This window comes from Acartia tonsa, chromosome 13, assembly GCF_053477335.1.
Source record: "Acartia tonsa isolate MP-2025a chromosome 13, ASM5347733v1, whole genome shotgun sequence".
NCBI lineage: Eukaryota > Metazoa > Arthropoda > Copepoda > Calanoida > Acartiidae > Acartia > Acartia tonsa.
In genome coordinates, this window is record NC_137272.1 from 22258049 (window position 1) to 22279682 (window position 21634).

General features: G+C 30.4%; 1 protein-coding gene across 1 annotated transcript; it reads right to left on the reverse strand.

The window, feature by feature from the left end:
- Positions 1 to 85: 85 nt before the first annotated feature.
- LOC145335204 (thioredoxin domain-containing protein 6-like) lies at positions 86 to 19910 on the reverse strand. The gene is made up of 16 exons (XM_080180938.1): positions 19751 to 19910; positions 13254 to 13305; positions 12329 to 12363; positions 11985 to 12019; positions 10824 to 10894; positions 9542 to 9586; positions 8775 to 8855; positions 7432 to 7553; positions 6813 to 6873; positions 6373 to 6404; positions 5936 to 6018; positions 5339 to 5423; positions 4923 to 4943; positions 1779 to 1838; positions 1049 to 1107; positions 86 to 176 (listed from the first exon to the last, which is right to left on the reverse strand). The coding sequence occupies exons 1-16, from the start codon at positions 19829 to 19831 to the stop codon at positions 86 to 88; spliced, it is 1014 nt and encodes a 337-aa protein (XP_080037064.1). The 5' UTR covers positions 19832 to 19910.
- Positions 19911 to 21634: the final 1724 nt, after the last annotated feature.

The window sequence follows — 21634 nt, forward strand, 5'->3', positions numbered from 1 at the left end:
AAACTTGGACGAAAGGCTCACTCTAAAAAATAAAGGCTTTTGAGTCTTTTATGCTTATGATAAGTAGAAAAAAATACACTTTGTTTCAATAATGATTAATTGTTTGTTGTTTTCCTTTTGTAGTTTTAGCCATCAACTCTTCCTCTGGTTTACCAGCAAAAATCACAACCAATTTGCTAAATAATTTTAATTTTATTTATAGCAATACTTATTGCTTATTCAATATACATTTAACATAAAATGAAAGTAAAAGGATGACTGTCAGTCTGTAGTATAAGATCTCTTTAACCACAAGGCAGATCTGGTTCTTAGTGTCAAGGGAAGGCTTAAGACTATTTTGGGGGAGGACACATCGACCCTAACAAAAGAAAACTCCCATGAAAAAATACCCCTTCCTAAAATCTTTTTTACTTTTAAAGTTGAATGTGGTGGGTTCCCCTCCTAATTTGAAGTTAGTAAAAGTATCTCTTAAAATTTCTATAGCCCGAAGTATACTTCTAGAATAACAACAGTTTCCCTAGTTTCCAAAATTTTTTAAAAGCTTCACTGCTCAGTGCTAATTTATGAATTACTACCCTTAGCATCATGAGGCTCTATAATGTGTATGGATGGGGGGGGGGTATGGTTATAAGGTTAGAAAAATAGCCTAAAACCATCCTCGGACCTATAAAAAGCTTCACAGTAAAGAAGAACCATATCGGGGTTCAGTGGTTAGCAAGATTCTTATCTACAGACAGCTTACTACTTTTTATAATAACTAGCGGCTTCGCCCCTAGCCTCTATGGGCTTTGCCTTGAAAATGAGGGGAAAATTTTTATTTTGGGGGGGGTTGGGGGTGTCCCACCACCCAAGAAAATAGCTTAAAACCACCACAGGACCAATAGGTATATACCCTGAAGAGAAGAATCCGATCGGTTCAGTGGTTACCGAGATCTCTAGCTTCAGACGGACGGAGAGACGGACGGACGGACAGACATGAAGCTACTTTATATAATAATATTAACAAAAGTATTATAAAATCTTAATGTTTTTTTATTAAAATACTTACAAAGCCTTCCGTAGTATATTCTTTTTAATAATCTTGTCTGCGTAGTCGTAGAAATATATCTAATAAGAAAGTATTATAAATTTTTTTATTAAAAATCACACAACCTTTGATTTAAAAAGCAAGGCTTTTCTATAAGTAGGGCCCGTCCCTCCGACCTTTCACAGTTTGGTACACTTTAGAAAACTTAGCAACTTTATAATCATTACCATAAAGTCAGTACATCCAAATTAAAAAAAAACCTTTTATTCAAAATTCGAAACATTTCTATAATCAGGTCTGAAAATGTAAGAATTAAATATTAAGCATTCACTACATTCAAGTACTTTTGGGATTTACACGGAGTTTTTGTTTAGACTTCTAGATAATTGATTATTGAATTGAATATTTCTTTATTTTTGTCACTGTCTGTCTAACTTATTAAGCTTATATACCAGATAGTCAACATAAAATCTAGAAAAGATATACAACTTTTTTATCCTAGAATTATTATTTATATCATCGTATTATAGACAGCTTTCCGCAGATAATGAAATAAATAAGTAAAATCAATTCCAGCTTTGAATGCCTGGGCTAAAAAAAACCTGGTATCTATTTTATGATTTTATTTTATTATTCGTGGAAAATATTCTTGTATAATACGATACAATACATAATTTATCAGTATGGCTCAGAACTGGTTCTAATCCAGCGGATATTGATCGGTTTCGAAGCCATACTGTAAATATTTTACCTGTACAAGTTTTAAATATCTGTGAGAACCACCTCCCAGTAACAAACCTTTATCGCCTCCCTAAAATTAAAAAAGAATAACTTGCCAATAGTTTATACACTTTAAATCAACAATTCAGCTGCAGCTGGGTTTCGTTGCTCTTTCACATCAACTGCCACAATTACTAATAAATAGCAGCTTATCGCGGCTGAAATCCGTAAATTTACCCACAAAAATTTTGTAAAAATCTGCAGCTGCATATCAGCCGCTATAAAAGGGCATGTGCCGTGTCCTTAATCAATCACAAAACAAATTGAAATTTCCCTTAATTACCTATTTTTTCTGGCATCTCAACATAACTTTCATATAACTTTTATCATACTATTAGACCTATCATAATTTGGATTACTATTTCAATTTTGAGAAGCTTGCATAAACAATTAATGTTTTATCTTTTTTTATAATATTTCTTTTTTAGACTTTTTTACATCCATTTTAAGATTAATTGTAAAAAAAAAGACTTTTTGGCTGGGTTAGGTTAAGGAAAATTAGAATGGATAGTATTTTGTAGTGTCCATGTATATTGTATAGCTAGGTATGAGTGAAATTACTCTGCATTTCTTACACCCCAACATTCCCTTATTATTCCACAAGATTAAAATTGTAAAATTTCTGCTTTCTATAAGTTACTGACAATGAAAAAAATTGACAAAAATTCCTCATAATTGTAATTTTTAGAGCTTTTTGTAAATTTGCAAGGTATAATAAAAGAAAATTATTTGACAGAATCACACATTGACAAGAATTAAATTTAGTTTACTATAAAAAAAAAGATTTTTTACACCCTGTGGGATGGTTGATAATAGATCTTTACAGAGGATCAAATTCTTTACTAACAATGGTATATTTACAGACAACCCTTTTTTTTGCATAACTATTGTAAAGGGCTCAGCAGCCTTGTATAAGCAACTTAAAAGCCACAGGAATATTAACATTTCATAACCTTTAAAATGAGCTGATTATATAAAAAACTTTGTTACAAAAGAACAATCTGTTTGCTTACTAACATCTTTTTAATATGCTTATGATCGTCTTACACATAACTGCTGAGACCTATTATTATTATCCAATGGACAGGCGCGAAATATATATATATATATGTTATTATATATATATATACTAGAGGCCTCTAGGGGCACTTGAGGAGGGGGGAGTCAAATTTGATTATCCAATTTCTTATTTTAGATTTTAAAAGAAAAAGTAAAAAAAAATATTTTGGGGGATGAAATTTTTTTTTTTTTTTGGTGGGGGGGGAGGGGAGTGCCCTTCCATCATTTTTAATTTTAGTTAAAAAAATATAATTTTTATTTGGGTGGGGGGGTATTTTTCATTTTTTGGGGGATTGGGGGTGTCCCACCCCCCAAGAAAATAGTTATAAACTTTCCCGGGACCTATGAGAAGCTACCCTGTTAAGGAGAACCCGATCGGTTCAGCGGTTAGCGAGATCCTTCGGTACACACAGACACACAGATACACAAACAAACAAACATCCTGTTACTTTAGTATAAAGATATATATGTATATAATATATATATTTCGCCTGTCCATAGAATAAGGCATTCCGCCTATTTAAATATATATCACTATTCTGATGTAATATAGTTACTAAATATTATAAATATATTGTTTTTGTAATACTCTAATGTAATAAACAAGAGTAGAACATAAATTACGAATACAAGGTCGCCTTAGTAAATTGTCACAATTTTGAATTTGAAGAAATGCAAAAAATATCATTTAGACTTTGAAAGCTTACACTTTAAACCATGAAAAAAAAAATTTTAATTTTCAATTTAAAAGCATAGAAAATTGTGAGTATGAAAAAGTTTAAATTTTGAGATAAAAATTATTACATATTTTTATAAATATTGTATTATTTGTATTTCCAAATATGTGCCAATATTACATGGGTACCTGTACTATATACTCTACATTATTTGTCTTTCCTTCATACTTTTATATTTAAACACATGAAAAATATTAAATATAAAATACAATTTTTAAAATACATTTATTTTCTCCCTTTATAGTTCTACAAATTTCTTTTTACTTATCTTTTAATATGTAAATTAAATTAAAATGATTTATGTCATTTAGACTGAAGAGGGTGCAATGTCCACTGAAATATATTTCAATAAATAACTAAGAAGTATCAAAGACTTTTTCACTCAGTGAATTTATCTGTCAAAAAAGCTTACAGAAAATATCTTTTTCGGCCTTAGATGCTTCAAGATATTTTAAAATTGATTTCTTGGGTCTGTAAAGAAACTATGCCATCATTTTTTGATAGAGTTGAGCCAAATACATGATCAAACATATAACTAAGAAATGCAGAAATTAAAAAAGTGTTATTGTTATCCAACAGATCGAAAAACATCTTCTCTATACATTTCCACACCAATAATACCATAAAAAATTGGCGATATTTTGGCGCTAAATTGTTTGAATTTTTTTTTAATTTTGGGGTGTGGTCCCTTTCGTGGCTACGCCTTTTAAGGGGCGTTTCGTCTATTTACACAGTAGCTTTTTCTCTTTTTCTAGCACCTGCGGGGGGCTCTAGCTCTGCAGGGCCAATTGCCTAACCCTGCAGGGCAATCACACGAACCAACTTAACTTAATCTAATCTAAAATAACCTATCAAAGGCTACTGTGAAAATACGACAAAACGCTCCTTAAGAGGAGTTGTCACGAAAGGGACTATACCCAAATTATATTTTTTTCCTATAGAATCATTTCTTATATTGGTATAGAAATGTAGTGATAAAAAGAGGCATAACTTATTCTATTTTATGATATAGGCTTCCAACTATTAAGAGGCCTTTTTAAATACTATACCTAAACTAATATTTTATCTAAACACATTTTATGAGCTAAAACATTGAACTATAATAGAACTATTTTACAATTTTTGGTCTTAAATTATGCAGTATATGATCTATGTATGTCTTAAATTTAGAATACCTAGATTAGTAGATACATTATCAAATAAAAGTATAATAATATTGAAAGATATTAAAGAAAAATTGTCTTTCTAAAATGTAATAAATATTTTTTATATATTTTTTGAGAACATATTAAAATTATTAACTAATAATTGCCAAATACCTGATATAACTCCAAATGTAACTAAATTTAATATTGTAGAAATCAGTTTAAATTCCACAATATTTACATATAATGATGTTTTTAATATTTAATTGCATATTTATGTTCATTTTTTAAAACAAACCCAATATATTTTAAAAACCTAAAATTTATAAAGCTAGCTATTAAAACATTGTATTTTCAAAAATATTAGTGTTTTAAAAAGTTTATTTAAGAGCCATAAATTTACAAGCAGTGGCGTAGAGAAGAATTATAAAATTGGGAAGACCTGCTTTACCCTTTTTCACCCCCTTATGGTTTCATACCTCCCTGTTTAATTGCTGTGCACGCCACTGTTTAAAGAATTATTAGACAAATTTTGTTCTTCGCTTTGATGAAAGTTGGCATCCTTGTTAGGCTACAATCAAAATTCTAACCTTTTCCACAGCCTCTATAATTTCATCTTGAACAAGTCCTTGTTTCAATTTCTGATATCCTTCTATTCCATATATTAAATACAGCCTAGAAATAGATAGATAAATAGATGGTAGATAGATTGATAGATACTTGATAGATTTATGATAGATAGATACAATAGATAAATAGACATGTAGATAATTATGTCTTGAACAAGTCCATGTTTTAATTTCTGATATTCTTCTATTCCATATAAAAAATACAGCCTAGAAAAAGATAGACAGATAGAAAAATATATAGAAATAGATAGATATATAAATAGATAAATAGATAGATAATTAAATCTTGAAGAAGTGCTTGCTTTGATTTCTGGTACACTACTATGTTTTAAATGGAAAAGCAAAAATTATTTTGTGAAAGTGTTGTTTTTAGGGATGATATCTCTTGAGAAATAATCCTCCAACATAATTAGACACTATTCCTGGACCTATGAGAAGCTTCGCTGCAAAGGAGAACTATATCAGTCTAGCGGTTAGCGAGGTTTAAAGCTACAGACTGACATACAGACAAACATCCTGTTACTAAATATAATAAGACAAGGGTTTAAGAATATTTACCTTGCAGGCTGATTTATGTATTTTGGGGCTTGACTCTCCCGTCCTGACCCTTCTAATAAATGGTCTGGTTCCCCTTCATTCAACTAAAAAAACAAGGACGATTTTGTTATGTCCATATGTATTACAGCACAATCATAACGAAATTAGTGCCCAGCAGTGCACAGAAACCACTCCCCCCTTTTAATTTGAAAATAAGTGGTAGGGCAGTATTTCGTGTGTTGATATTTTACTTTATGTTAGGTTAGGTTATTTTGGGTACAACTACAGGGTCTCCACGCAAGGTTAGGGCACCGCTTGGATAGATCAGAGACCCCCTCAAGGGTCAGGCATAGAAAAAAACTTCCCCTTTAGAATGATTTCTTAAGTTTTGTTTGTTAGATGTTGTCTTCCTTGCTTTTACGATAGTTTTAGCAATATCTTAATAAAAATTTGTTTACCTTCGACATTTTATCTTTTGTTATTGTTAAACCTAAAACAAAATAACATCATTTAAGATAAAAGACTTTATTAAAAATTCTTTAATGAAAAATCAAGAATATTAAAAACTAGAAGATTTTTTTTTAAATCATGCAAAACAGCATCTAAAAGTAGCAAAGCTCATCACTATGTCAAATAGAACGGACGGACAAAGTGACATATAGAGCATATGAAAACTTTATATCTATCTATAATAATGACCAAGAAAGTCTAATATTAGATTTCTATTGTCTTGGGAATCTTCAAAAAAACACTTCAGACAACTATCTTTAAAAGCAATTTTTAGTTATCTGTCTTGAATATCAACTGAGAAAATCCCGTGTTATCAATTCTGTTTCTTACAGACGGACGGACATTTGTAATCATAGAGTAGCTTCGCTACTAAAAATGTAATACTCACCTAATCTATCTATGCATTTAAAAATATTTTCCATAATTTCACCATTCTCCAGAATATATGTCTAAACAAGAATAGTTTGCATGAAAACTGATGTCTTCCTGGTAGCGGGACAAAGTGGCTCAAAAATCAGCCATAAAAAGAGGGATTATCCATCTCTTTTATTGCAGCCATTCTTGCAAAGGGTAGAAGATTTGAGCATAAGAAAAATTCGCTAAAACCATTTTAAGATGTTGACACCAAAGTCTTGAATTTTTTATTTACTGTACTTTTAAAATAAAAACTGGTATATTTTTTTGTTGTTCTATTATGGTCTTAAAAACAAAGAAACTAAGCCATTAATCATTAAATTCTGATAACTATGACTGGGGTAAAATTGCTTTCAAAAAAGTTATCATAAAAAATACACTGTATTTTTGTTTACATTAAGCAGATAAATTTTTTCCTTCATTTCTGTACAACCCCAATGATAATAAATAAAAATACCCATCTGCAGATAAAAATCATTGTTTAAAAACTGCTGGTTTGAACTAACCATTCAAGATGTACTTAAAGTTTTTTAAGCTAACAAATGAGAAAACATGACTGTAAAACATACAAAAAATTGCAACTTAAATTAAACCTGAAGATATAATAAGCAATATTCTTCGTAAGGGAAGAAATCAGCGTTCTGCATCCGTTTAGCCATCTCTCTTTGTTTCTTTTCCTCTCGTTCTAGTTCCATATCCAGGTGTAGGGTACTTTCTACATAGATAGATAGATAGATAGATAGATATGTAGATAGATAGATAGATAGATAGATAGATAGATATATAGATAGTTTAGCCATCTCTCTTTGTTTCTTTTCCTCTCGTTCTAGTTCCATATCCAGGTGTAGGGTACTTTCTATATAGATAGATAGATAGATAGATAGATAGATAGATAGATAGATAGATAGATAGATAGATAGATAGATAGATAGATAGATAGATAGATAGATAGATAGATAGATAGATAGATAGATAGATAGATAGATAGATAGATAGATAGATAGATAGATAGATAGATAGATAGATAGATAGATAGATAGATAGATAGATAGATAGATAGATAGATAGATAGATAGATAGATAGATAGATAGATAGATAGATAGATAGATAGATAGATAGATAGATAGATAGATAGATAGATAGATAGATAGATAGATAGATAGATAGATAGATAGATAGATATATAGATAGATAGATAGATAGATAGATAGATAGATAGATAGATAGATAGATAAATAGATAGATAGATAGATAGATAGATAGATAGATAGATAGATAGATAGATAGATAGATAGATAGATAGATAGATAGATAGATAGATAGATAGATAGATAGATATATAGATATATAGATATCTATCTATCTATCTATATATCTATCTATCTATCTATCTATCTATCTATCTATCTATCTATCTATCTATCTATTTATCTATCTATCTATCTATCTATCTATCTATCAATTAGATAACAATGTTTCTAAAAGTTAGATAGCTATGTATAGATAGATAGATAGATAGATAGATAGATAGATAGATAGATAGATAGATAGATAGATAGATAGATAGATAGATAGATAGATAGATAGATAGATAGATAGATAGATAGACAGATAGATAGAAAGATAGATATATAGACTAGACTATGTAAGTAAATAAAGAATGATAATGAAACAGGTAGTTTTGAAATAAATTTTCATGAAATTCTTTATTTAATAGCGCAAATGCAGTTTTAGGTAATTAACTCTGACATCTGTGATTGGAGAAGCTTAAGTGTCATGTCATACACAGTTCAACCAATCATAGTTTTCAATACACTAATTACAGATGTCCAATTAGATAGAGTTAGATAGATAGATAGATAGATAGACATACACATAGATAGATATATAAAAAAATAGATAAATAAAAGGATGGATAGAGAGAAAAATACTTGCCTGGAACTGCTTCATTTAAATTTATTTCGTCCATTAAAACTTCCTTCTGTAAATTATCCATTAAATCTTGTATTAATTTTCCTAAAACATGAACAATTGAATACAATAGTAGCTGAGCTATTTGAAATAAGATAAAGAGAGATAGATAAAGTAAAATATAGAGAGAAAAGTTGCTTATAATTAAAATGAAAATTCCTATAAATCTTTTATTTTCATTCTGATCAGCTTATAGTGCCTTTTAAAAATGACGTCATACAATACAAATGACCAATGATACATTTAATCGTTGGCGAATGCAAATAAACACTGGCCTATCACTGGTAATCCATATTGTTTGACGTCTTTTTTCATTAGGCACTGTTATACGGTGCATTTTCTTTAAGAAAACAATTGGATGCAATCCTTTCATCAATAGATGAAAGACAGAAAATGAATTTAAACCATCCCAATACATGAATTTTTAAATTACATAGCTTAAATCCACCCAAGGGCCTATGTAAAGATTCCCTGAAATGAAGAACTCTATCGGTTCAGTGGTTAGTGATATCTTAACGGTAAAAGAAAAAACCTTTATAATTTATTGACAATATACTAGTGTCTTTACCCCTAGAGGAGGAGGGAGAATTCCAACCAAATATTGTTATTTTAAAAATAGCCTAAAACCACTACATTCCCATCAAAAAGCATATCCTAAATGGTTTGCAAGATCTTAAGCTTCAGACAGACGAACAAACAACGTTTTATTTTGTATTAATTTAGTATTTTACCTAACATAGGAGCATTAGCACCGTGCATTACTGAAACTACTTTTCCTAAAAAATTTTAAATTTTAAAGTTTTTTGGGGGAATTATTAATGTACATTTTTATCTACCAAAATACAATTAACTGAAATAGATTAACAGACGCGATATCATAAATTTATATTGAAAAAATCAGTATTTTAACATTACTTTAGGTTAGGTGTAGTAAAAGGCAGAAGAGCCCCGAAGAGAGAGAACCCCGTGGGGCAGTAAAAGAACTTTAAATAAAATAATTTTGAGGATATGATTAAAGTCCCTCCACAATGAGAGGCCAGCATAAATTTTACCATATTGGTCAATTACAGTGTATACTGGCCTCTCATATAGGCTATTCTATCGTATGACGTCATAATCTGCGGAGGAAATTTAATCATCTTCTAATTTTGGGGGAAGCAACTTATAGTTGCCAGTAAAGAATGAAGTCATACAACACAAATGACCAATGTTAGGCCAATATACACTTAGTAAAGATTGGTAAAATGTATACTGGCATATTATTGATAATTCGTATTGTATGACGTCTTTTTTTAATAGGCATTATCAGCTGCTTTCGAATAGAGCCTCCATGAAACAGATATCATTACATATCGAATGCTATGCTTAATTCAAACAAACATAAATTAATTCGAAAATTATTTATATTCGAAACATAAATTGGCTTAATTATACAGTTTTTTAAGAGTAGCTTAGCTCAATTTAGAGTTAGGAGATCTAATCAAAAAGTATTTTTCCCTTAAATTTTACGTCAGTCATAAACAGTATTATTTACACAAGGCCAGGGAAATATCAAAAGGAAAATAGTTTTTCTTTAGGTGCATATTCCCTAAATAAATAAACCTATCTAAAACAAGGATGACAACATCCATAAAAGCGAAGCTCTAAAATCAGAACAAAATTGTATGAACTTGTTGCAAAATTGCGTAAATTCATGATTCTGTTTTAAGGACATACTTACATGCTTCGATTATAATGTTGTACCTTGTTGTTCTATGAATCATTTTTTTTTAATCAGATGTATAGGATAATTTTCTAATATAGAAAAATGTTGTCAAAAAGTTAATAATACGCATATTGTAAATGAAGTACGGACTATACGCTTTCTAAATCGTACCTAACTGTTATAGGAATCATCTTGAAAAGTTTAAAATTTACATATCTAAATTAACTAAAAGAGCCTAGCAAACCATTACGGAAGAAACGATCTACCCTAATTATGGAAAAGTTTCGCTTTTGAAAAAAAAAATTTACCATGTAGAAGAAATAGCCAAATAGGTTTACAATGACCTCTGAACATCTTTAATGTATCTATCGTGTCTGCCCTAGAAATAGAAAGACAGGTTTAAGCCTATATTTTCATATACAGCAAAATATTCTACCATCAGGGTCTTTGCTCAAAAGAGGATGGATGATAAACCCCCAACATTTATTATCTTATCAATATTAAAAAAGGGAATGGGGCGGGGGGTTAACTTCATTTTTTGAGGCATGTACCCCACACCCAAATGATGGTCTTTCCCTCTTTCCTTTAAAATAGCCTAAAACCTTCTTTGGACTAATTAAAACGGAAGTATAGCCTATTATGAGATCTTAGCTAACATACAGATAGACACTTTGTTACTTTAGCAAATAGAATAGCAAATTCGTAATGTAAATAAGTCTGTCTGTTCGTTTGTCTATTAAGATCTTGTTAACCAATTAATTAAGTTTATATGATTAATTATCCCTTATTCAGCTTACTATTGTTTTTTAATAGATTGTATTTTGCCAATAAATATCACAGGCTAAGTTGTTTTGATTAAAAAACAATATTTCCTTTTATTTTCATCTATTTATAGTTTAGTATTTTAAAGGAGATAAAGGGATAGACAATGGCTGATAAATTATTGTACATACTCAATGACAATACACAAAAATGAATTCAACTTCATGAACCAACTATTTAAAATTTTAAAAAAGTCCCCAAACTTGGTAAGCAATGGAATAAGAAAGTGTTATTATAAAACTTTAGAGAGACCACTCCACACACGCCAATGGTTTAAAAGTTGAGATTCTTGGGTCGATTCGATAGAACATTACAAATTACAAAAGTTATAAGATTAAATAACAGAATAGTGTGTATATATGCTTGTTTCTTTACAGCTTCAATATGAAAAGCAGGGTTCGGAAGCCGCGGTTCAGCCGCTTGTAAGCCTCTGAGAAATCTAAATCTAACAGTTTGAAAAATCAGCTGAAAGTCTAAACCTGACAAAAATACGGCAAGCCCTCTTTCTAAGAAATCAAAGCATTTAAACCGGTTTAAAGTTGAGTCTTAAAGGCGGCTGACGCGCGGCTGCCAATCCCTCATTGAAAGCGATGCTACTCTATCACAATTATTAACATTTGTCTGTCCGTTTAACCATGATAACTAACCTTGCAACTGCGTATTGCAGAATTTCATCCCCAACCTAAAAAAATTAAATAATTTTACATTCATTTTCATATCAAAACGTTTTTCAATCGACCACCTTTGCTAAAAGTATAAACGTTTTCCTTCGCAGTCGGAAAGGTGATGGCTTCAAAATTCGGATCAAAACCAAGTAATAATGGAAAATGATAAATTGGTTCCTACTGCTGCAATGTCCTTTATGAATTCCCCAATCCTCTTTGAAACAAACGGATTTTAATATTGATATTCTAAAGATATTAAACAACACCCATATATAAACACACGTAAGGACTTTCATGTATTTTTCTACTAATAAATTTAAATTTACCTCTAGCTTTATCTTCTTCAGAAACCCAGCCATTGCTACGAGAAAACAAAAACATGATTAGCTTTCATTAAAACTTAAAAGCTTTTTTAGTTTAAAAAGTCAAAATTCAAATGTATGAGAGACTATCAGCGATCTAAAGGGACGATTACAATTATTTGTTAAAAAGTTAGGAAACCACCAATTAAAATTCCAAAAGTTCTTGAGCAAACGGATTACAAAATCCTTTGGTACCAGTGTAATTTAGATTCCATTATCCCCTCCCTCCCCGGATATCACATCGTTAATCTTTAATTGGTGGAATTGGCCAAGCAATACACATTTTTATAGTTGAAAAAGCGAAAATTTATTAATGATTTTTAAGTTAAAGCCCAAATTGTGTCAAAAATGATCTATGTGACGTCATAAAAATGAGGAAGATGAGAGGAGAAGTGGGAAAGAAAACCCCTATAAAAGAGATGGATAATTCCTCATTTTTATTACGTCACAAGGATAGTTTTTGAAACAGTTTGGGCTTTGTCGTTTTTAACATATTTATATTAGTTTTACTTTGACAACTGAAGCTATCAAAAATGCTAGAAGCAATGTCGTATAACTTATAAAATTAGTTGATTTCTTATTTTGTTTGTGATTTAATTTTTATTATTTGATTTTTATTAAAGTCATTTTGTATGACAATGTGTAAACTTGTAAAGTGACCATTATAAAATGAAAACATTTGCTAGCCTTTCACTATAAAATAATTAACTACATAAAAATGAAAAGAATTAAAAATGTCTGTCTGGCTATAATTCTACAGAGTAAGAATAAAAATTTCTGTCACATATAGATTTTACTTGGCTGCTAGATGAGATAGGCTTTAGAAATTTCCGTTCTCTCCATTTTTTAGCGCTTTGGATATTGTCATCTTTTTTTTTCCAATTGTTACCTATACAAGGACCAGCCCATTCATTGTATACATCCACTACTGTTAATACATTCTAAAATCAGATAAAATTATTAGTTAAAAGGTAGCTTTCTTGAAGATACTTTTATCTGTGTAATGTGTATCAGTCACATTATAAAAATTATATATATATATATATATATAATTAGGGTCGGTCCGTCCGTCCATAATGGTTTTAAGTGGAAAGGTTAGCTCTTTTAGTTAATTTAGACATGTTTTTATGAAAAGAAGCGAAACATAAATATTTATGAATGCAAGAAAACAAATGATTTTTAATATTAAGATTCGTGGCAAAACAAGGAAAACCGATAAAAGCGTCTAGTCCACAGTAATGTTTTGGTCTAAATTCATTATATTTGTCATGGTACTTTTTTATCCGTTTGTCTTTCTCTCTTTCTATTGATTGTCTGTCGCTTTCTCTTTCAATCACAGGCATATTAATGGATAAAACAATGCACGATGTATTGAAGTACATACCTAAAGATTATAAATAGATAAAAATTAACCATTCTGTAGATTAAACTTTTGGGTATAGTCCCTTTCGTGGCAACGCACCTAAAGCGGCGATTCTTCGTATTTTTCACAGTAGTTTTTCTCCTAATCTAGCCCCTTCAGTGGGGCTCTAACCCTGCGGGGCCAATTGCCTAACCCTGTGGGGCAATCACCTAACCCAAAATAACCTAACCTAACCTAAAATAACCTATCAAATGCCATTTAAAAAATACGATGATTAGCCCCTTAAAGGTCGTTGCCACGAAAGGGACTATTCCCAGACTTTTCTTTTGTAAAGTATTGACACTACTAGTTTGAAATTAACCAATAAATGAATTATATGAGCCAACTAATAAGATGAAGTAATCAATAAATATTGGTTACCAGTGTAATTTTCAGTCCAATTTTTTTGGCTCAAGAATCATTAAGTCTGTTAAAATATTTTGAATGTCTATCTGTACATATTTCTGTTTGTCTGTGTCTGTATGTTAGTTAGTTTCTTTATTTGCATTTCTCTTTAGCTAAGGAGAAGTGTCACGTGTGACGCCATAAAAATACGACTAAAAAGGAAGGGTGAGAGGAGAAAGGAAACCCCTAAAAAAGAGATGGGTTTAGAAGTGTTTTTATGACGTCACACATGACAATTTCCGCATCTCCTTTAGCTAAATGTAAATACTGTTTTGTTTCGACATATTTTGACAGTCTAATCACACATAACTACATAATCATGTTAACTTGATAACTAAACAATGGTTTGATGAGGTCTCTTCGTTCAATGTTTATCAATTGTTTATTTGATTTTTCTGTTTTATGTTTGTAAGTCATCAGAAGACATTCTGTTTGTCCTTTTAGCAAGTTGTTTTTCTGTCTATTTGACCATTTTGTCTGATAAAACGGAAATACGCAAAAAATCAAGAGAACATGGAAAGGACAATGAAAGATAAATTATTCTTTCCTCCCAAAATAAATATTTGTAAACCTTTATCCTGCAGTCGTTTTACTCAGGGCCTGGCAGTCGCGTGTCAACTGCCTGTAAGCCTCAGGGTAATCAACCTTTTACAATTTTAGAAACCAAATGGAAGTCTAAACCTGATCCAAATATAGCAATCCCTCTTTTAATTTTTTTCTCGCAGATTCCAAACGGGTTTTAATTTTTAATACCTTCTAGGGCCTCTGAATGTGGTAGAAAAAGGTAGAAAAATAGCCCCAAACTTTACTAAGAATTAAAGGGATAGTTTCACGAAAGGCATTTGAACTTAATTTAGTGAACCGCATATTTTTTCCTGGTTAATTGGTTAAACTACATTTATTTGGCATATATTTGAAAGAATTTCAATTTTCTACCACGCAGTTTTTAAAATATCAAGACTACGTGGTAGAAAATTGAAATTCTTTCAAATATATGCCATATATAAATATGGCTTAACCCATTAACTAGCGAAAAATATGCGGTTTACTAAATTAAGTTCAAATGCATTTCGTGAAACTTTAGACAAAGAGAGTATCACAGGACCTATGTGAAGCTTCCCTAAAATGGGATCTTAATTGGATTAGTTTTTAGCGAGATCCTAATGGACAGACAAAGAAACATTACTATTTTATTTTTTAAATAATACAAACATAACAAAGAAAATAGAAGTAAAAATAAAAAAATGATTTTATAAATACTGACAGAATACCCAGGCAACAAGGGATAGGACATTGAAGGTTTCTCCCTTTTGCAGCTGGTATATGTTCGAAGATGAAATTTACTGTTTTATTTAAGTTCTAATTAATGGATGTATAACCTTCCCTGGAGCTTCACTGGAAAGGAGAACCGCATAGGTCCACAGGTTAGCAAGACCCTTCGATACATACATACACAGAGACATCCTGTTACTTTATATACGCAATCTATAACACAAAGTAGCTTGATGTCTGTCCGTCCCTCCCTTAAGATCTCGGTAACCACTGAACTGATCGGATTCTACTCTTCAGGATATATACCTATTGGTCCTGTGGTGGTTTTAAGCTATTTTCTTGAGTGGTGGGACCTCCCAAACCATCCCAATAATGAAAATTCCCCCCCCCCAAAAAAAAATTATTTTCTTGGGAAACTACTTCACATATTTTTTTTAAAAATTACCTCTTGGGACAAAGCCCCTAGAGGCTAAGGGCGAAGCCGCTAGTGTTAGATATAAAGCAATAACAGTAGTACAGTCCAATTTTTTTAGTGGCCAATTGATACTTATATAATATATAATTATCTTGGGTTATATTTATTTTAAAGTGCTATGGCCCTCTCCCTCCCTCCCTCGCAAACACTTAATATTTCGTGTATTTATTAAGAATTAATTTTGATTTATGCAGAATATTTTATTGTTATTACCTTTTAGAATTAAAATAAGTTAAAAATAGAATATTGTATATTTATACAGGGAGGCAGGAACTGGCAGTTGCGCAGCTTCAGTTTAACTCAAATTTGGCGGCTGCGGCCGTAGGTGGATTACGTTTGATGCAGCCGAAAGTGAAGCTTAGCATGGATCTAAAGGGATAAGACAATGGTCGATATATTAATGTACATCCCAATGATTATACACAAATTTACCGCTTCTGTAGATTACAAGTAGTGGTTGAAACGTTTAGACACTCAAAAAAATAAAGCAACCAATCAAATTTCAATAAAAGTTGTTATGACACTGAATAAGAAACGTTATAATAAAACTTTGGGGACTAGTGTAGTAAACAGCCCAATGTCCCCTCCCTTTCATAGAAGCTTAGGGTTTATTAATTTAAATTTTGCAGCTGTGCGGCTTAATTGGCTGCGGCTAATGGTTGCTTAACAGCAGCTGGCTTAGGATAATAGCAGAGGCTTTTTGAGTTCGGCTGACAGTAAATCTTTTGTAAGCCGGGCTGCTGAATGTGGTTTAGGCTGTTGAAAAATAAATGGAGGTAGATATAACAATAGCAGTTAAAATTTTTGAAGCTAGTAAAAGTGGCTGACTCAGATTATGACGTCAAAAAAATTAACCAATGAGAGGACACTATGAATTTTACCATTGGTCAATCACAGAGTAAACTGGCCTCTCATTGGTAAATTTTTTTGACGTCATTATCTGAGTCAGCCACTTTTACTAGCTTCAAATTTTTTTCCCGACATATTTCCTTGGTTCCAGGACAAAGGTAGGAGTCCCAAACGCAGGAGTGGACAAATATTAACTTAATTAAGTATTTCTATACAGATTAGGTTAGGTTAAGATATGAATGTACAAATAAGCCCCCTGCAGGGGTTAGGCATTAAAAAAACCTAAAAGAAGGTCTAAAAGAGGTTAGACTAGTTTAAGTGTCCACTCCTGCGTTTGTCCACTCCTGCGTTTGGGACTCCTGCGTTTGTCATAGGACCATTTCCTTCACTACAAAGGCTGAATTTGACACACAAGAAAAGAGCAATGTACTTATACCTGTAACCATGGTTAGATAGAATACGCATATATATTCCCTTAATAATTTAAATAATTTTTCAAGTAAATTTTCTTGATAAAGGGATAGAGCATTGTTAGAATAGTTATTTCTTTCATCGTATTATAAACCGCTTTCCGCGGATATAGAATGTACAATTATAAGATTAAAACTAGTTTTTTTAGCCCTGAGGTGCCGAAGGCACGGGCTAAAAACACTGGTTTTAATCTTATGATTGTACATTTCTATATTCGTAGAAAGTTGAATATAATACGATGCTAGACATAGTTTTTTCGTATGGATGAGAACCGGTTACTATCCACCGGATTCAAATGAATACGAGAAAAATAATTAAATTACAGGTTAGATGAACAATAATATAAAAACAAGGATGACAACATAAAAGAATTAGAGAGTTTAAAAAAGAACAATAACAATAAAGAATGACAGATTGTTAAATATTTCTAACATTTAGAAGTTTAAAAAATTCTATGTTAATCTGTTACATTAATACAAAATCAAATATATATACATATTACCTAAATATATTTAGACAAAAATACATTTTTAAAAGTGATTTTTTAAATGCTTTGGTTGTATTATTGTGTATAATCGTTCTAGGAATAAATATTAAAAATTGAATAAAATAGAATAAGAAGTCGTGGCTGTGGGGATGGAAGGTTTAATTATTGTCTATTTGTCTATCCCTGTATACCCCTGAATTGCAGGTAAATTTTATTCCCCACAGAAGTTTGTAAATGTTGGCCTTGATCTTCAGACAAGGAAATCTATCTATCTATCTATCTATCTATCTATCTATCTATCTATCTATCTATCTATCTATCTATCTATCTATCTATCTATCTATCTATCTATCTATCTATCTATCTATCTATCTATCTATCTATCTATCTATCTATCTATCTATCAATTAGATAACAATGTTTCTAAAAGTTAGATAGCTATGTAAGTCTAATCTAATTTGTTTATAATCAGGCAATAAAGTTATACATATCATTATACAAAAACTTTACTGATTTGATTTACTTTAATTAAATGTGTCTGTATTCATATTTATTTGTCTGTTCTCTGTAATGTTGCTATATATCATTAATTTTTAGCAAGAAGGGTACATAGGACTTAAATTACACTGGTACCCAAAACATTCTACTACTTTTAGAATATTAGTACACTCTTATAAGGAAAGTAATTGTGTGATGATTTAAAAGTTATAGAACAATTGTTATCAAGTAATAATGTAAAAGTTATCAGAAATGCAATGGATTGATCTCAGATAAACTAGCAACCACTGCTACTTTGACAGATGCGTGAAATTCATAGTATGGATAGGAGAAATGTATTGGCATGAAAACAGTCACAAAGTCAGACTTAAAAAATTTAAGATCATGAACAAGGAGAATAACATCCATAAAAGCGAACCTCTAAAATCTTACGATAGTAAAAACCTTTCAAATTGTATCTAAATGTTACAGGAAACATCATGCAAAGTTTGAAATCAGTAGTACAATTCTAACATGCCTAGATGAACGATAAGAGCTATCCATTACGCAGGGACAGACGTAAATCCGACCCTAACTATAGAAAAGCTTCGCTTTTAAAAATATTGTTTTGACTATTTTCTTTTTCTCTATATCCCTGTAAAAGTTGTAATTATAATATACGCATTTAGCCTTATGGTCATACAATCTAGTATCTATACTGTAGTTGTACATAGTGCCCTAGCAAAATGGGGACAGATGTCACTGCATTTGGCCTACCTATTTTATTTAAGTCTGGAAATACCCTATACCCCATCTCTTTGCTAGGGGGTTTCTTTCCCCCCTTATCTTTTTCTTACCCTTTACTATGACGGCAATAGAATAGGTAGGCCAAAAGCGGTGACATCGATCCCCATTTTTCTAGGGCACTAAACACAGCTACTCTATACTTCACACTTCTTAGCATTCATAAAACATTTAAAATCATAATGGTATTTTTTTACATTTTACCATTTACAATATGGTTAACCTTTTTTTAAATATACATATTTCCACGAAGCAGCAAGTTAGTGTTCTTAACTAAATGAATAGACATATCTAAAGATTCATGTAAAATGTTATTTGATTTGCATTTAGAAATCATAAATATTGTTTAATGTTTTCTTTGTCTCAAATAAGACATGATTGTTGAAATCAGCACTAATTTATCTAAAAATTTAACGATACTCAATAATTAAATCAAGTTTACACTAATTATTCTTGTCAGATCACTAAAAAAATTCTAATTATAATTAATAATTTATTACTATTATAATATTCATATTGATATTTGGCGTTATCCTTTTAGAAATTTTTTTTTCAATTTTGAACCTTGAGTATCATAAGTTCATTCGTACAGAATTTAGCTTTCTACTAATAGATTAAAATATAGATAGACAGTCTCCTAAGTGAAATTCTGCCTTCAGTAACTTTAATAATTGGGGGGGGGGGGGATAATAAAAAGATAATTCTAAGCATCATGTTCCTTTCCCATCCAAAATATATATCTACCTGTGAATTTAATATTTCTTGCCATTCTTCTTCAGATTTTAAAGAAACTGTTGAATCTTGCTCTTTCCCTTTACGCGCCATACCCAACAATAATTAGCAATTTAAACTAATTATGGGATATATTATAACATTTTTGTATTTATATTTTTCATTTTATTCTATAATGTTAATTTCAACAATTATAATATGAGATAATTTACCTAAAATTGCTGCAATATATTTTAATCAAACAAAAATTAATGCTCCTTCCCTTTACGCGCCATACCCAACAATAATTAGCAAAATAACTAATTATGGCATATATTATAACATTTTTGAAATAATATTTTTCATTTTATTCTATAATGTTAATTTCAACAATTATAATATGAGCACATTTACCTAAAATTGCCGCAATATATTTTTTAATCAAACAAAAATTAATGCTCCTTCCCTTTACGCGCCATACTCAACAATAATTAGAAATATAAACTAATTACATTTTCTATTTTAACATTTTTTTATTTTAATTTTTTCATTTTATTCTATAATTGTATTGTTTCTGAATTAAATGACGTATTAAAAGTTATAGCTACTTGCAATAAATGTGCTTATTTCTTTGTTGTTTTTGCAAATTAAAAATAGTTCTGCAGCCGCAGCTCTACGCAGATAAAATTTAGAAATAACTGAGAATCCAAAGTTTGGAAATGGCTGAATGCCGAAAAAACTAGAGCTGTTAAGCTGCAGCCATAAAACCGCTTCCAGTAGCCCTATTAAATGAACTGCTGTACAGCCATGGTTAAAATTATAGTAAATAAATCAAAATAATCTATAAAGACTTTTTATAATTATGAGAGAGGTTTGCTGTTTGATATCAGATATTTAAAAGATTTCAAGAATATATAAAATTCCCCTCTCTACACCAATTCAAAAAACAATTAAAACTTTTTTCCCGGATTTTTTAAAGATTTTTTGGAGTATTTAGGTTCCAATGCCAGGATAATTTAACAATTTAATAAAACTGTAGAATATAGAGAAGCTACGCTTACCACAAATGGTTGACAAGGAAATAAATATAAGAATAAAGGTTTTGCTCTAATAAAATGCAAATTGTGCATTTTTAAGGAGCTTAGCTTCTCTGTAATAAAGTTTCTAGGCATTAGAAAATATAAAATACAGATTTTCTGATGTTTTAAGTAGAAAATTAAAGCTCTTTAATTTAATTTCACCTAGAATTAATAGATTAGATAAAAAAAACAACTTTGAAAAAAATACGTTCTATTTACTCTTTTGTCTTCAGCCTTTATGTTATATTCATTATTAATAAAGAAAAACATATAAGTAATTACCAAAGAAAAAAATTTATCTAAGACTTGTTAAAAAGTTAAAGTTTCTCAGGTTTAATTTAAAAAAAAGTCCAAATCTTGACCATCTATTTTTCGTTACTTTTGTAAGATTTATGTCCTTGTTTGTAACAATATCGTGATAGATACGACGCAGAGAATATAGTTTAAACTTAAGGTACACTGCATATCATTACTAGGCCTTTTTTCAGGGATATGGAGTATATTGTTTTGTGTATAAAAAAAGTAACTCATCTCTTGAGAAGGTTATACACCCTATCTTTAAAGTTCTGGGGTTGATATTCTAGTCTAACAACTTTAAATAGATGTGATGATATAAATTTTGTTTTTGCCTTACTGGTTTTTCTTAATTAAAGTAGGACACTTGCTGTATTTTGGACAAAACCAGGTGGTGCTCTAACATAAACCTATTTCTTGAACCCCCGGCCCCTCTTTCATAAGTTCTAATATATCTAACTTTTTTAACCTTTGCTTAACCTAACCTTAAATAAGCATTAAAAATAAGTTTTTTTTTTTAAATTGCCATTTAAGGTCTACAAGA